The sequence below is a fragment of the Hippocampus comes genome, unplaced genomic scaffold (genome assembly GCF_001891065.2).
Source record: "Hippocampus comes isolate QL1 unplaced genomic scaffold, H_comes_QL1_v1.1 scaffold68, whole genome shotgun sequence".
In the NCBI taxonomy this organism is placed as follows: domain Eukaryota; kingdom Metazoa; phylum Chordata; class Actinopteri; order Syngnathiformes; family Syngnathidae; genus Hippocampus; species Hippocampus comes.
In genome coordinates this window covers 4,260,574-4,278,031 of record NW_017805625.1, presented here as the reverse complement: position 1 = coordinate 4,278,031, position 17,458 = coordinate 4,260,574, and the positions used below count along the sequence as shown (strand labels likewise).

The 17,458-nt window shown below is 42.2% G+C and overlaps 3 protein-coding genes across 3 annotated transcripts; 2 read left to right on the top strand and 1 right to left on the bottom strand.

Moving 5' to 3' along the window:
* Nucleotides 1–538: 538 nt before the first annotated feature.
* mrpl20 (mitochondrial ribosomal protein L20) lies at nt 539–2,421 on the bottom strand. The gene is made up of 4 exons (XM_019880923.1): nt 2,200–2,421; nt 1,941–2,051; nt 1,256–1,333; nt 539–1,090 (listed from the first exon to the last, which is right to left on the bottom strand). Exons 1-4 carry the CDS (start codon nt 2,284–2,286, stop codon nt 917–919), a joined length of 450 nt encoding a protein of 149 aa, XP_019736482.1. The 5' UTR covers nt 2,287–2,421; the 3' UTR covers nt 539–916.
* A 252-nt stretch (nt 2,422–2,673) lies between these two features.
* Nucleotides 2,674–6,704, top strand: sdhb (succinate dehydrogenase complex, subunit B, iron sulfur (Ip)). Its single transcript, XM_019880920.1, has 8 exons — nt 2,674–2,805; nt 3,762–3,895; nt 4,229–4,314; nt 4,439–4,575; nt 5,279–5,395; nt 5,494–5,595; nt 6,055–6,177; nt 6,255–6,704. Exons 1-8 carry the CDS (start codon nt 2,734–2,736, stop codon nt 6,333–6,335), a joined length of 852 nt encoding a protein of 283 aa, XP_019736479.1. The 5' UTR covers nt 2,674–2,733; the 3' UTR covers nt 6,336–6,704.
* Nucleotides 6,705–8,094: 1,390 nt separating this feature from the next.
* On the top strand, nt 8,095–17,446 carry mfap2 (microfibril associated protein 2). Its single transcript, XM_019881185.1, has 9 exons — nt 8,095–8,223; nt 9,627–9,686; nt 10,960–11,007; nt 11,114–11,140; nt 12,635–12,724; nt 12,802–12,843; nt 12,920–13,007; nt 15,606–15,679; nt 15,754–17,446. Exons 2-9 carry the CDS (start codon nt 9,656–9,658, stop codon nt 15,858–15,860), a joined length of 507 nt encoding a protein of 168 aa, XP_019736744.1. The 5' UTR covers nt 8,095–8,223; nt 9,627–9,655; the 3' UTR covers nt 15,861–17,446.
* The last annotated feature ends 12 nt before the right edge of the window (nt 17,447–17,458 follow it).

The following is a 17,458-nucleotide window of genomic DNA, read 5'->3' as shown; positions in this document are numbered from 1 at the left end:
CGGGGTTGTGTCGTTGAGTAAAAATGACCCCGATTGGCTAGTATTGAGCATCCTTTCTTTTCATTGGTTGTTGTACCTGTTGAAGTCATACAGTGGACCCCTCCCAGAACAAGATACGGAAGGCGTAATGGGACAAACTTGATGCTAGTGTCATGTCGGTTTATTACATCAGGCCGGCTGCTACAGAAAGTCAAACATTTGCCGTTGCTGGATGTCCTTGGTACTGTCGTGCTTCGTAACTGCTTTTTTACATACCCATTGAATGATTATACGTCTATATATTCTTCAAAAAGAGCTAGGTATATCGGGCGTTTGGGTGAAAAATCAGGCTGAAACTAAAATGCAGTATGACCTCAAAAGGGGAATTTAAGTTGACCTTCTCCAAACGTTCATACTCATGTCCAGATGTTAAATGTTGAAGTCAGTTTTGCACAACGTATCCAACAAGCAGCTGTATGGCATAATTCACAACAGGTATTTGATCAATCAACCAGCTGTCTTATGTAAACATCCATTACAAATGCACAAAACAAAATGGACTGTATAGCAAAAAATTTATTAAGAACTTAACATTCAGAAGACAATCTTATGAGAAATACATATTTACAGAAAGGGAAAAAAATTATAACCAGACATTTCAGGTCGACAATAACCAGAGTAATTGTTCAATTTAATTGCAGCAACAATTGTGGACACAATATCTGGGATGACATTACATTGTTCCCAATTAGAATTGTGGTATGGAGGCTTCAAAGTTAGAGTTATTTAATCACCATCTCATCATTTTCCAATAATACACTTACATTATTGATAGTTTCACAAAACGAAACTTTCCAAACCTCTCATGCTGCAAACAACAACCGCCTAAAAAAACAAAACATGTATGTATCCACTTAACATTTTTATAGTACATGCACTACTGTTGCAGAACAACACGGGAGAAGACACCGGGAGGTTCTTTGCCATCACCCAGCGCTGCACAGAAGCCTTCTTGTTGCCGGGCCCTGGCCAGCTTGGCAAGGGCGAGGAACGACCGAGGTTCTGTGATGGCCAGCTCGCTGATTACCCGTCGGTTGAGCTGAACGCTACTCTGTTTATAAAAAGACCAGATGTAACATTAGTCGTGCAAAATCTAATGAGATCCAATACCAGAGCTTTCACATATATTCTGGCTTTACAAAGACAACAGTGCTTGGTTTTGTTGTTGAGATATCTATCTATTCACAATTGAATTTGAATATTTAAAGAGATCAACCTTTGTTAGGTTGCTCATGAGAACAGGATACTTCATGCCGTGCTCTCGGGAAGCTGCAGCAATGCGCGTGATCCAAAGCTGAAAGCGGAAAAACAAGGGAGGGATGATTGTAGGATACAAAACCGTTGTTAGTCAACATCAAGAAGTAATTTAGCTACCTGTAATATGCACGGCCCCCACACACAGTCACTCCTGAGATACCTTCATAATCCTAAAATTGTACTTATACGATATAATAAAATACTTTTTTTAAACTACTTGAGGATTCGATAAAATATACTGGCACATGAAAGTTAAATAAATTTATACTTCAGTATTTCTAAAAAGCAGATGCATTAGGGTAGCAGGTGAACTGGAGTCTTGCTGACATTGGTCAAGCAGTGGGGGTAAACCATAGACTGGCCACCAGCCAATTGTCTGGCACAGGCACGTGTGTGTGTGTGTGTGTGTGTGAATTATTTTAATTAATTAATATTACTTCATAGCTGTGCTGGTTTATCATCTGGTCCACATTGATGAGGAAAACTCATAGGTTTGAGTTTGGGTTTAACTACCGGGTATGTCTTCTGTGACACTAATCTTAGAACATTTCTCACACAACCGTTATTGTTACAGCAATATCTCTGAAAGATATGAGCGTTATGTTCCATAGGATAAGTCAAATAATAAAAAATGAACATCTCACCGTTCTCATGTTGCGTTTCTTCAGTTTGCGTCCTTTAGTAGCGTAGACAAACGCCCTCCTGACAGCTCGTACGGCCAGACTATAACAGCGGTTCTTTCTGCCTCTGAAATGCTTCAAACAAACGTCTTATATGATGATCTGAGCATTTTAGAAACATCTTTGAGTCACCTTGCGTCATTTTTCAGAGCGACAAACAAGAGTTTGATCGCACGGGATTTGTAATACAAACGTGAAACAGAACAACACGTTGGTCTCTTACCCGTGCATGCTTGAGAAGTTCTTGAACCTTCCAGTATCTGTCGGGTCCGCGGCTTCTAATCCACCTGGACAACGTCAGGAATACCATTTTTGGATCTTCACAGAAGTCTTACACAAAATGAGGCCACGGTGTTGAGAGTGACCTTACACAAAATCTTCATGAGCCGCACGAGCTGTGGCTACAGAGAGAAGCTGCACGCAAGTGGCACCACTACACTAGGTGCGCTTGATTTTTAATACCGTGAAACTCCGTCAAAGGATTGTAATTGTTAATATTACATTGTTCGTTTTTAAATATCCACAAAAAATGTTGAAGTGGATTTCAAAATGTAATATGTGTGTGGATAATTCATAACATGAATTATATAGAAAGAGTGTGTATTAAGTGTGGGAAGCGAGACATGGGTGGATGGGCTGTACTAAAATCCGGGCTATAGCGACTTAAAAAGCAAGTGCTCTCACCAACTTGTGACGCTACAGCGTTGGATTGTGGGGCGTAGAGGAAGTGGAGGTCAGCAGAACAGAAACCCCAAACATGTCCGTAGCTACTCTTACGTCCTTGAACCGCTGTGGTGTGTTGGCGTTGCGCTCCTCAGCTGGTTTAGAGGTATGATGAAATTTATCAACGACTGTTATGTGCGTTTTCCTCCCTCCAAATTAAGTCTTGCCTTGCATTTGTACAACTCCGTTTAACAACAGAGAAATACTGAGTCTGCCTGCTACTAGCTATAAGCTAACCATCTTGAACTTCAGCTTTGTTAATGTTCGTGTTATATTGTGTTTTTTTTAACTGAGCTCTGCATGCCGAACGTCACTTAACTGCAAATGGTTTCATCCAAAATATTATATAAAGGCATCATTCTCTTAATTTAAAGTAGTAGCATGCTACCAGGATTTTAAATGTTACATAAACAAGACTCCCATCAATCACGCTCCTAAGACCTCACCCCCCAAAAAACGTAAATTGCAAACTTTTACATTCGCATTAACAAGAATAACCAATAATGCTGTGTTTGCCAAACATTATGCTCTAATCGTTTTTCCTGTATGCCGCAGGGAGTTATCAATTTTCACCCAATTGGCCCAAAAATGATTGTTTATACACTCTAGATTCTTAATAGTTTTATGATTTCCAAATAATATTGGACAATGGAGGATATTGAATAATAATATGTAATACATTGTTTTCATGCCCAGTCATACTGTATATGGTAATCTATATGCCGTCAAGACACTAAATTAGGACATTTTTAACGTTAGCCATTTCTGTAATTTTCAATAATTGGAGTGACTAATAAGCACATTGAAACAAGCACACTGAACCTATTTCTTTTCTGAAGTACAGATACTCAAGACATGTGGTATCGTTTCACTTTTCCCGACCGAGTATCTCGGTTATTTTCTATTACCAGCAACCCTATTTTCAATAGATGTGTTACTTTTTTGTTGTTCAGTGGTGTGCTGAGAGATGCTTGTAATGTAAATTCTGTCCCTCTCGTATGTCCGACCTGTTGTATTTTAGAGTTCTTTCTTTGTATTAAATATTGCCTAATGCCGTAGCAGGCAGTGCGTTATGCGCAGACAGCAGCTGCTCCAGCAGCACAGCCCCGAATTAAGAAGTTCCAGGTGTACAGATGGGACCCAGACACTCCAGGAGACAAGCCTCGCATGCAGACCTTCGACATCGACCTGAACACGTGCGTAGGTGACCCATATTCAAGCTTGTGACAGGTGCAGCACATTAAGTGTTGTCCTAAATACAGCGGCACAACTAAATTCAGTCTCACGTTTGGGAAATCGGCCTGTTGAACAAATTGTGTTCAGAGGTTCGATTATGTTGATTTGCCATGGAATACGTCGTTATTATGTAGATGAAGCATGACCTGTCAAATTCAACCCATGTTCATGAGCACAAGACACTGTGATGGTTTCATCTACTCTATAAATGCACTTGGCAATTCTGTCCTTCAAAAAAAAAAAATTCCACCTACATGTTTGACATTTTGCCTCTTCATTTATCCTTCTTGTAGATGTGGCCCAATGGTACTTGACGCCCTAATCAAGATAAAAAATGAAATGGACTCCACGCTGACTTTCCGTCGCTCCTGCAGAGAAGGTGTCTCTTCTGAAGTTTGGCGTTAGAACATAAGCAGTGTCTCTGTTACTCCTGATTGTGTGGCGGGGGGAGGGGGGAGTAAATAAAACCTTGTGAGGTGTCACTCACGGACTTGTAAACGCAGGTATCTGTGGCTCGTGCGCAATGAACATCAACGGTGGAAACACACTGGCCTGCCTCAACAGGATTGACACTAACCTCAGCAAAGCAACCAAGATTTACCCCCTGCCACATATGTATGTGGTCAAAGACCTGGTACCTGTGAGTATACCATCCTAACCGTATCCTGATACAGTGGTGACTTGAGATATGAGTGACCCGATTTACAAGATGCAAGCCGGCATTTTTTTTTTTTTTTTGCTTTGACTTGCGAGCATATTTTCTTTATCCTTTTGTGAAAAATTGGATGTCATGTATTATAGCATTATGATCGCTGACAACATTAAAAAATAATATAAAAAATACTTATACTGTACACACTTAATCTACCCCCACACAACATGTCAGTATATACACACACACACACACACACACACACACACACCTATATATACAGTATACTTATAATGCTATAGCTGGCTGAAAGACTTTGGGCCGAAACCTTAAATTTATAAATGCCTTAACCCTACTGGCAATCTTAATTTCAGAGATGAATGATATTACAGGAGTCAGTTGTGAAACACATCTGTTTGCATTATACTGCCCCCAGCTGGTCAAAGTATGCACACTTGAAGAAGTAGCCCAATGTCCATTGAATTGAATCCAAAATTAAGGCAAGAACTATTATTATTTTACATTATATTTCAATATATAATTTTTGTATTTTTTTTATGAAGTCAAATATTTATTTTGTGTGACAGGTGTTGTCACAGAACGAATTAAAGTTGCGCTTATTCTGAATTTGCCTTTGTTATTTCTCTAGCATATCAAGTTTTCATAATAATAATAATAATTTGTGCCACAGGACATGAGCAACTTCTACGCTCAGTACAAGTCCATTGAGCCCTACCTGAAGAAGAAGGATGAGTCCCAGGAGGGGAAAGAGCAGTACACACAGTCTGTGGAGGATAGACAGAAACTGGCATGTCCCACCTTTCAATTCCGCTTTCTCATCCACTATCCATAGCGCAAGTGCTATGACACAGAGGACTTACCTCTGTTCCTTTTTGTCTCGTACAGGACGGGCTATACGAGTGTATCCTTTGCGCCTGCTGCAGCACCTCCTGCCCCAGCTACTGGTGGAATGGAGACAAATACCTCGGACCTGCCGTGCTCATGCAGGTGTGTACTTCAGTACTTCAACCAAAACCTATTCGGTGACACTTGTCAACCTGAGGTTTGTTTGGATTAAAAAAAAAAAAAATCTCATTGATATCAATTATATTGGTAAGAGTCCAAAAAGTCATAAAACCTTTCTTAACTGTATAAGCTGTGTGTAAAGTTTTGTTTTATTATGCATTGTCAAGTATGAAAAGAAGTTCATCATTCTAAGAAGCAATGTGTCTGTACCACTTTTTCTCTGACTGAGTACGAGTACTTACATTTGAGTACTCACCAATTCCAAGTAGTGATACTTGCTTTTGGCTGGAACACAAAGTGTTCCAGTTGTGTGTTGTCCCAGTCTGATCCACTAGGGGGCCACTATGTAAAAGGAATACAGACGGAGCAAGTCCCAACTGAACGTTGGGGAAACTGCAACATATATGTCAACAATGTGTCCACTACATTGCCGTTTTCCAGGCGTATCGCTGGATGATCGACTCGCGGGACGACTTCACAGAGGAGCGTCTGTCCAAGCTGCAAGATCCCTTCTCTCTCTACCGCTGCCACACCATCATGAACTGCACCAAGACGTGCCCCAAGGTAACGCGTGCGGGCGCGCCTAAACGTCCTTCCAACGAGGGCGTGACACTTGACTGCCGCTTGATTTGCACTCACAGGGCTTGAACCCGGGGAAAGCCATAGCGGAGATCAAGAAGATGATGGCCACCTATAAAGAGAAGAAAGCAGCTGCGGTTTGAGCACCCAAGTGTCCCTCTGTACCCTGTATCATAAAATTATATGTAATTGATTCTCAAACATGCTTCTTGATTGACCTAGGGTGGACTGATACATGTGTCTCACACATGAGCACAAAACGAGCGCTTATGTGTGAGTGCGAGTGTCTTGTCTTAATTGCACGTGTACAGAATGAAAGGGTGTTCCTGCGTGTACCATAACAGGTGTTTCTGACATTCAACTCCATTGTGTTTGTGCATTTGGGAGACAACACTTCTCTTGTTTTTGTTCCAACATTGACTTTGCAGCTAGTTGGGACAAAGTGTGTGAATGTTCTTTCAGATCTTACAACACTCCCCCTTCGCGAGAATAAATCTTCGAAATAGCATGCAGCTGCTGTTTTGTTGCTCTTGTCTTTTGTCCGGCGGGTTGGTAGAAGTGAATTTCGAAAGACCTTTTATACACTGGCACTTCTTCTGCCTGGGTCGCGACTCTGATCTCACAGCCAGAGATAAAAAATTGATAGGCCAGTGACTTTCATGCATAATAGCGAAATGTAAAAATACTGATTCATGATGGTTTCGAAGGCGTTTCCAAACCACTCCTCTAGTTGGCGCTGTTATGCCGAGTTGGACTTAATGTCAACCTAATGTTGCTATTTCTGTTGCCAGTTTGTCGAACCATATAAACCCGAGATTCCAAACTACTCTGCTGCGCCACATAACTGTCTCATGAGAGATAATTGAGTTTAAAAGACCAAAAAGAAAAAAATTACCAGTGAGCTTCAGATACACCACAGCTCAGTGATCTGCCAATTTACACTGAATGTGCAAAACCACCGTCGTAGCAGTAGCACTGCTGTCAGTGTCGGCCAAGGAGGATGCAGTTGAGATGAGGTACTCGCATGTGACTGGTGAGTACATACCATACCATTTCCTATTGCTTATCCGGGAACGGGTCGCGGAGGCAGCAGTTTGAGGGAAGGGAAGTGCACACTTTTCTCTCCCTAGCCACGTCTTCCAACTCTTAATCCCAAAGCGTTCCCAGACCTGCCCAGAAACATAGTCTCTCCAGTGTGTCCTGGGTGATCCCCGGGGCCTCCTGCTGGTCGGACATGCCCGAAACACCTCACCAGGGCGGCGTCCAGGAAGCATCCTAATCAGATGCCTGAGCCGCCTCATCTGGCTCCTCTCAATGTGGAGAAGTAGCAGCTCAACTCAGAATCCCTCCTCGACGACTGAGCTTCTCACCCTATCTCCAAGGGAGAGCACGGACACCCTGCGGAGGAAACCAATTTCGGCCGCTTGTATCAGAGATCTCGTTCTTTTGATCATGAACCACAGCTCGTGACCATAGAGTACGAACGTAGCTTTTTCGGCCTACCACCGTCACCAACGACAGACCGACACAGAGGTGACCTGCATCCTGGTAAGAGAGAACATGTTCCAAATTTCGTCAATCATCATAAGGGGTGTCCGAGTCATGCTTTGTCGAGTCCCTCACCTATGACCCATTTGCCATTCGTGACCCTACCAGGGCCCTAAAGCCCCAGACGACTTTGCTCCTAGGATCATTGGGACACGCAAACCCTTCCACCACGGTAAGGTGACGGCTCATGGAGGGGCGAATTAAAAATCCACATCTCTCCTAATTTTTGAGTTCATACTGCATACTCCAATCCATATTATTTTCCAAAAGTAGTGATTGTGGTCTCTTCTGGGTCCATGAGCTGCTTAGGTACAGCATTTGACGCCTCCAGACGCGGGGCCAGCTCGCGTGCATTCACGGGGAGGCTGGACGGGGAGGAGACTTGACAAGCTGGGTGGTGCAATGTGGCGCTGCAAAGTCTTTCAGCACTCACGGGGCGCATGAAGGTGGAAGACAGTCGCAGCACATTGAGCCAAAGCTTTGGTAAGTGGACACTCTTTGCCTCCTTTGTAGATTTTTTTTTCCTCATCTGCATGCATTTATACTTTGTCATGTACTTGACTTAGCTGAGGCTTGAAAAATGAATCGACCAATGATTACGTTTAATGCACTTCAACTTTACATTCTGCAACTGTGCACGGAGGTGTTGAGGTCATGTGGCCCTATGTTTTCACTAGGGGGGTGTAGGGAGGAGGAACTACGGTTAAGCCCCAGCAGTAATTGCAGGGAGATTGCCAACGGCTGAAACTGCCAGACAAGGGGGTCAGTGAGGGCAAAAAGGGGAGGGGGAGTTGAATCAGGCTTTAATTTATTTAGTTAGAAAACAGAAAAGCTTCATTTTAAGTCAAGAGCATTTGTGGTTTCTGTCCCGAGAATCTAGCTCATAAGTGTATGTGGGGGTGTGTATTGTGAGGGTCTCTGGTGAGGAAAAGGGGGGGGGGGTTAATAGCTCCCAGATGTGTGCTGTGAAAACATATGGCCTTTGATGCCACTGTGATGCACCATCGGAATTCGTCCATGTGTGAGTGTGTTTTCCTATGCTGGTGCTCCCAAAACATGAAATTTTACTTAACTTGAGGTCCACAATTACAATCCAGTCCCCCCCCTCACCCACCCACCAAAAAAAAAAAACAGCATGCTGATATGCCTGGTGCATTTTTTGAGTCCCCTTGGAGTCATTTACTGTTAGTCTCCCAAAACTTGGCAATAAGCATCCAAAACCATGAAAAAAAAGCCCAAATGCCGTCATGCTTCGAGTTGTGTGGATGATGGTTGAGTAGAGTGGAAAAGCTGTAGGAGGAGCGTTAACATTTTTCCACACAGTAGAAAAACATCGTCATTAATGTTCGAGGGCGACTGCTTTCGATTGATTTCAATGATGTCATTCACGTGGACAGAATGTTGATGCTGTTGCTGTTTTTAGGCCCTTTACTCAACCAGGAGCCCATTTGCTTCGAGGAAGAAAATAGGGGGGGGGCGAAAGCAAGGGGGGGGCGGCAAAAGGGAAATGAGGGATGTGGACGCAGACGGCTACAAGGAGGGGAGGGAGTGGGGGATGAGAGAGTGGGTGACGGGGTCCGCCGTTTCTTTTCCTGGAATGCAGCCACAGACTGTCTGCTGCAGAGGGGAAAAGTGGGAAAACAGAGCAATTGTTCTTAGGAAGGAGAGACTTTCCACATTCTTGCTGTCATACTCCCCCCCCACCTCCCCACTTAATTTTCTTTGACTGGGGCCAGTAGAGGGGGTGAAAAGGGGGCTGTGTGGGGGGGTTGAGAGGTTACAAAGGACATGCACCAAAAAAAAAAAAAAAAAAAGAAAACAAAGAAAAACTTGATTCTGCTCTCATTTATCCATTTTTTTTCTCCCCTTGCTGATTTTCTCCACAGTGAGAGTGTGACTACCTCCGAGAGTGACCATGAGAGCCCTTCTCTTGATCTGCATGCCAGGTAACGTCACCTTGTCCCTAATAAAGTGACACGGCCTTCAGGAAGAACTCGAAAGACAGTTGGCACACTTGCAAAATTACATGAGAAGCAAAATAAGCGCTTGTCAAAGATCATTTTGATGGACACTTATGACCTTTGGTTCTATGCTATTTTAACACTTTTAGGGGACAGCGGTAACTGCGGTGGACAGCTTATCATGTTATCAGGTTACAGGGTGCGTGAAAGGGTTACATTATATTCATTAATGTTAAGACATTGATTATGGGAAAGGTTGAAGTCGAGTCAGATTTATTTCTATACGCCTTCGTAACATAAAGTCTCAATCCTCACAATATTAATCGACAATCATTTATCAAGGTAGGAAACGTAAATACTAAGATGCGACACTTCTACATGAGGATACATTTTCAAATGATGGCTTATGTAACATTCCTAGGAAATCACAAGGTTGCATTACAGGTGAATTATTTTTAGAATAGGCTCACAGACTACACATGTCGTCGTACACTGGAACCACGTTGGTGACTGGAGAGATTAGCGGTTTTATGAGAGATCAGTAGGTTTTCATGATTCTATATGTATATTTTTTTATTGTTATTATAGCTCACCGTGAACATCCATCCATCCATTTTATGATCCGCTTTATCCTCGCAAGGGTCGCGGGGCGCGCTGGAGCCTATCCCAGCCGTCTTCGGGCAGTAGGCGGGGGACACCCTGAACCGGTTGCCAGCCAATCGCAGGGCACACAGAGACAAACAACCAATCCGTGCACACACTCACACCTAGGGAGAATTTAGAGTGTTCAATCAGCCTGCCATGCATGTTTTTGGAATGTGGGAGGAAACCGGAGTACCCGGAGAAAACCCACGCAGGCACGGGGAGAACATGCAAACTCGACACAGGAAGGCCGGACCCACGACCTCATCGTGAACAATAACCACAAATGATCTGTCTCAAGAAATAAGCATATTTCATTCGAATCAATCAAGATGATTTATCTACTATCATTTTTTACAAATAGAAGTACTGGAATAAAGCTTTTCTGTGCTCTTCCCATTTGGAGATGCATCTTTCTATAGATGAAACGCCACAGTGAGCAACTGATTCAGGAAGATTAAAACGACTTTTGATTTCAACCAAATAGGCATAAAACATGCGGCAGCTTTGATGGGGATAAAGCGAATGCGCATCTGTGACCCAAATTTGAATACTCATAAAAGCTGACAGAAATACGGCCAGTGTGCTTTTCATGTCTTGTTATTTCTCCCAACAGTTGTGCTGCTCGCCCAGGCTCAGTACCAGGAACAGTTTCCTTTTCTTGGTGAGTTCATAAAACCGGTGTTGTTCTCCACTTGGCCATGGAATAGAAACTTAATCTCCATAGATGACGTCAGCGGTGTTGATCTATGTGTTGTTTTCTTTTCTAGAGGACTATGGGCCCGATTATTTGCCAGGTAAAGCATATTTTGATTCATCTATCGAGTGTACGGTGCGTATTATACTGTATGTGAAATTATATTTAACCACCGGCCACAATGCTCACTGGGTATGGCCGCACGTGTATTTGCACATTTCAAATGTGTAAATCTGGCAGAGTGGTGAAGCACACGCGCCGCGAAGTTGTCAAGTTGTGGGTTTGAATCCAGACGATGGCCTTCCAGTGTGAGGTCTGCACGTTCGCCCCGTGCTTGTGGGTTTCGTGAATGCCCTCCTGCTTTCTCCCACATTTACAAAAACAATCATGTCAAGTTAGTTGATGACTGTTAATTGCCGTCGGCGTGAATGTGACACTGAATGGTTGTTTGTCCATATGTGGTTTGCAATTGGTTGGTGAGCAGTTCAGGGCGGGCGCCGCCATTTGTCTTGGGCAAGAGGTGGGATAGGCTGCCGCAACGCTAATAAGGATAAGCAGCACAGAAAATGATTGAATGGATGGAGGTGTAAAATTCAAAGAGTTAGACTGATTTTTGAATTGTCGATTCATTACATGGATGGAAAGCTGTGTTTCAGGAGTACAGTGTTGTGTTTTCTTAAAATTTTATCGACGTGCTTATTAGGACATTGTTATTATTGTTATTTGTAGAAATGGACTATTACTGTTGTTGTGCCCATTGTTCTGACATAAATCCTGCACGGCGAGCGGTGTAACTCGGCACGGAGGTGGATTTATATTCGGTGTTGATAAAACTGGTCAAAAAAATCTTTTTTTTTTTTTTTTTTAAATCAGAGATGAATAATATAATATCGTCGCTGTCCCGTGAAAAACACGTTTGTCAATTATTGTCATTTCAATTTTTGGGGGCGTTAATGGGGTGTCCGAAAACCGACATTTAGTACTACAGCATTTATGAATTAGGGGTTAGGTTCACCAACAGGCTTTTTTTTTTTCCCGAAACTCCATAGCTATAAATTACAATGCATGGTCAAATCCATATAGCGCAAACTTAAAAACAAAAATTGAAAATATCTCAAAAACCTGATGTACTCCCAAAAAAAGTAAAGACAGTTTTCAAATCAAAAAAAATTTTGCGACACATAAAGCCATCTCTGATTAAAAGTGGCCGTTGGCCTGTGTAATTTAGCGAACGAATGCAGTCCAGCCGGCGGATCTGAAAGAGGGAGGTCCCTCCCACTGTGAGAGTGATCACAGCTGATGCCAATCACAGTGGCACCACTTATTCTCTTTAAATGCAGTCCGCCAGTCCTGCACTGACAGTCACGACATGACGAAGCACAGACGACATGAGCAAAGGGGGCACGTCGGGGTCCAAAACATCTGCGTCATAAAATGGACACCTGGAAGAAGTAGCTTTCAGTTTCAAAATGGTTCTTGACCCCTGATCTAAAGTATGAGTTTGACATTCTCATGAGATTTTGCAGGTACCGTTCAAATGCTTATTCATGTGTCCCCCCCCCCAAAAAAAATAAAAACGTTTCCCCCTGTTCAGAGAGTCCGGATTCTGAGAATCATTATTCTGGTCCTGGAAATTTCCAGCAGCAGGTTCGAGTCGATCCCGCGATCCGTCCAGAAAAACCAGGTACGTCTGCTAAAAGCTTGACATTTCCATCTGGAAAATGAGTCTTGAGTTTTCTTTTCTTTTCATATGAATATCAGAGACTGATTTGGAGACGGAGCCCACAGAGCCCGGTCCTCTCGGTAAGAAAATGGAGCCGTTGACTTCTCGTCGAGAGATTCTTCTTTGTAAGCGTTGCCCGTGTCTCGGGACTTCCAGATTGCAGAGAGGAGCAGTATCCCTGCACCAGACTCTACTCCGTGCACAAACCATGCAAGCAGTGCCTGAACAGTCTCTGCTTTTACAGGTAGGTCGCACGTGGAAGCGCTTACACGCGATGAGCTATTTACCCGAGCATCCCCGAACCATGTCATCATCTATTTTCTATTTATTAGCCAGAAAGCCCATCTGAACTCAGTCAGCCAACATGGCCTCAAGGATTTCAGTTTGGGGGGAAATTAAATACTCACAGATGCAAACATGCACACACTCAGACTTATTTCATTAAAGACTTCGGGGTCTGTAATCAGAGGAAGAATGCCCTTTTAATTTTTTTTCATTCTCTTCTTTTTTTTTTTTTTTTTAAACACAAGTCCTTTTCTAGACAATGTTTTGTATAGTACACATGGAATCTGATACGAATGCATCTGCTATCCAATCGAACATGAAAAAAAAAGTTTTCGTCAGTGCTGCATGCTAATGCACATGTGGATGTATTTAACTAGAAAATGATCACTTTTTATCATATTTTAAGTTGTAAAAACATGCAGTAATGACATAAATACAATATAATACAGTCAACGAGGGACACGCAACGAGTTTCAGTCTCAGTAAGCCACAGTAATATTAGTCATTTTACACTAAGGAAAAAGAATACAGTATCTACTGTATGCCAGCGAGTATTGTCCGTTTTGTTCAAATATCCGTTGCTTAGAGGGTTGTATCACCGCGCAACGCCGATGCTATCCGTTAGCCCATCTGTAGCATTTTGCATTGTTTGTTAGCATACGAGCGTTGACGAAGCAGACTATCATAAGGCGAAGTTAAGTGGCTTTTTTTTAATACCAATTTTTAGTTTGATGTTTAGTTTGACAGTAAGGTACCACTGTACTCAGAGACCACTTTAAGACCTCTTATTTCCTAGACCACAACAAGTGTGAGATTTGGACTCCATATTCTGTCACCATATTTGAAAAAATAATAATTTTTCTCATTTGAGAGGTTCTGTGTTCAAATACTCTTCTGGCTTACCACGAGGGGTTCATTTTTCCTCAAGTTGAAGTTAAACGTAGATGGGTATGCTTCCTCTCCCCATAAAGCAGGGGCCCTTGTGTTGTTTTGTTTGTTCGCCACAGGAAGAGATACAATTGACACAACCGGAACCACATTAAAGAGAATGGACTTGGCGCATGTGAATCATCAGATGTGATGAAGACTATTGGTATTTTCTTTGAAAGGCTGTGTTGTTTTCATTGAAAACCACAAAGGCCATTTTCCCTCCTTTTCAAAGGAGTTTGTTTATTCCAGCGGTGCTACTTGGTGGGCTTAATGGAGCATGAAAAAGAAGCAACAGGGACGTGTGTGGGAAAGAAGTGCACACCAAAGAGGTGGAAAAAAAATAGTACGAGGATTACAAAAAAGTTATCTTCTTTATGTTTATGCCTGTTCCAAGCAATCCACAGACTCTCAAAGTATTAAACGAGTGCCCGATTTAATCATCTTTAAAAATGACCCAATTCTTTAACGAGCCGTTTAAAGATTTCAAAATGCCTCACACTTATCCTTAAGTGATGCGGGTGAGCTGGAACCTTTTTGGATGACAACACTGGTAAAATTGTGGTTTTATTCACTTATTTATTTTAGCATTCATAATATGCTGTTGGGAAAACACAAAGCGCAGGCTGGCAGGGGAGACCCTTGGGAGTTGCAGTCAAGGCGCCATTAAAAATAAGCTTTTCAGTCCGTTGGCATCACAGAAGTCCAAAATGAAGCCAAAAAATCTGGGGTCTGGCAGCCTTGAGTATGTAGAATTCATGGTCATCACAAAACAGGGGAAACAAATGTGAAGACACTGAATTACAGTGCACAGGTTTCCATTATATACACAATATGCTGTCTTTTTGGACTGTCCCCCTTTTACTTTATTGGGCTATTCCGCTCTACTGTAGGTAATTTCCAATTTGTGGCACTAAGTGAAAAAAAAAATATCTATAATATATATATTTATATATATACACCCTCATACTTTCCCCTTTGTCTCCAGGGTAGGCGCTTTTACGTATGTCCCTTGCCTGACCTCTTTTTTTGTTTTATTATAATTTTGATGTTTGCAACCTTCCTAGGCCCACGGGAGGATCTTCAGCTGAAATTGTGTACACTAATTTGTTCTACGCATGAGACTTTTTTTTTCTTTAAACTGCGCGGACTACTTGGAAGGGGTCAGATTTATCTGGTTCGAGACAAAAACCTCGAGTACTACAGGAAGGGTTGGATTATGCAGTGGTGCCTTGAAATACGAATGACGTTCGGAAGATTATTTGTTTGTCGGTAGATAGTTTACGATTCTTCAAAAAAGAGGCTTCACGCTGTTTCATGCCACTATAAGAGGTTTAGTGTCAGTTTACTGTCAAACTCAGCAGAAACTAAGAATTACACATCATGTTGCAAAATGTAATTAACCCTTTTGTCAGTTATCTTAACCCAAACACATCATGGGAGTGGCCGTCGACAGGCTAATGAATAGCTTGAATATGGCAGTGCTACACTGTAACACATTAAGGAACTAATTTTGAACACAAATATTGCAGCAACACATGGTCAATGTAACAATACTTACAGGCGTATATTCTTTGTGAAAAATGCTATGTTGTGAATGTTCTTCATCGGTTTCTCCGTTATTTTGCAGTCTGAGGCGTGTGTACGTCATCAACAAGGAAGTGTGTGTGAGGACCGTGTGTGCACATGAAGAGCTGCTTAGAGGTGAGTCCTCTACTTTGTATTTTATTTTTTGGACCCAGCCTATGTGTTCTGACCGGGAACTCGCCTGTCTGTAGCGGACTTGTGTCGAGACCAGTTCTCGCGTTGCGGTGTGGCGGCGTTGAGCGGCCACTGCGCGTCTGTGGGGGCAAGCTGCGGGAAGAGCTGCGGTGGTGGCTGCTGATGGATGCCCCCAAACCCTCCTTGAGACACTACAACCAACTGCAACCCTTCTCTTTCCTCACTGATATGTCCTGTCGTGCAGTGTTTCCCAACCTTTATTAAGCCAAGGCACATATTTTACGCTAGAGTCACCTCACAGCAAACGACCAAAAAAAAAAAATGACACAAAAAGTATAGATTGTGGATACTCTCATATTCAAGGTTCGTCATTTAGGGGGAAAAAATTGAAAGCTATTCACTGTTTTTGTGTCAAAAGCGCAATCTGGTGGCATCTTGGTGCCAAGGAGTCATGTTGGTGTGTGTTAAGGAGCTTCATTTACACAAAGGTAGTCCTTTAAGCAGTTAGAGTGATGCCTTGAGATAAGAGTCTAATTTGCTCTGTGACCATGCTTGTACTGTATCTCCTTATACTCTTATCTCAAATCATCTTGCCCCAATAAAGCCTCCTCCATCGCAGGGATTACGTTCCAGACCACCTCCGCAAAAGTGAAATCCGCAATGTAGAATCTAAATATTACCTAGCACTTGGGATTTTTTTAGGTCTTTAAATACTCTTTAAAACAATAGAAACACATTTCATATGTTGAGAGAGAAAGCCATAATAGCAATGGATAAAACTAAAATATTGTACAGTGAAACAGTGTATCGACCCATGTTTACAATTAAATAAATCAAGTTTTTTTTTTCAAACTAGCAAACATCCCACAGTATACATCATGCCAAAAGATGTACATTATAAAATTATCCTACAAGTGTTGCTTTCTGTAGGCATAAAATGCAGGATGGCAAGGTTTGAGACCATTCAATAATCTCTTTCTCACCTCTTCTGCAACAATGAGGTAGAGACTTCGTATTTTCTCTTCTTTCGAATGAACAGTTACACATAATATTGTGCCACTGCCTGTTGCCCATAAGTGTCATAACACCCTAAAATGAACACAATTACGGTGCAACTGAACGGAAAAAAAAAATCCACAAAATTAACAGGACCGCTAAACCCACGATGGAGGAGGGTTTGCTGTAATCTATTCCAAACTCCCGACTAAACAGAAAAAAATGTTTTTTCAGAAGAAAAATTCTACTCAAGAGTATCACAGTAGTAGTTCATTATTTCCCAGGGCTCACTGGATGAGCTAATGGTTGGAAATCACCGCTATCATGTCACCTCTTCCTATTTCTCATGCACAGCTGTTTGCCTTCCCCTCCCCCCCCCCACATGTATGATGAGCCTGTGCGTTTGGATTCGTATACTCCAAAGAAGCGGGATGACTGTAACAAATCACTGGTGCTATAAACTCATCACACTGGTGCTGTATTAAGAGATGCAACTGGCTGCGGAGACCCCTCAGTTTGTTTTGCATACTGTACCGTATTAATCACGTGCTTTGTATGTCGTTTTTTCTTATACTGTACCATAACAAAAGTCATTCAGTCAAAGCAGGCACTGACATCAGCCAAGAAGATGACCTCAGCTTTTTGAGCAGCAAGCGGGTAACAAAATGCTTTGAGAAGGCTTCTCCTAAAGCGCGACTGCTGCTTTGTAAAACTATCATCATTAACAGATAATAAAATGTTTCTTTTTTTTTTTTTTTTTACAAC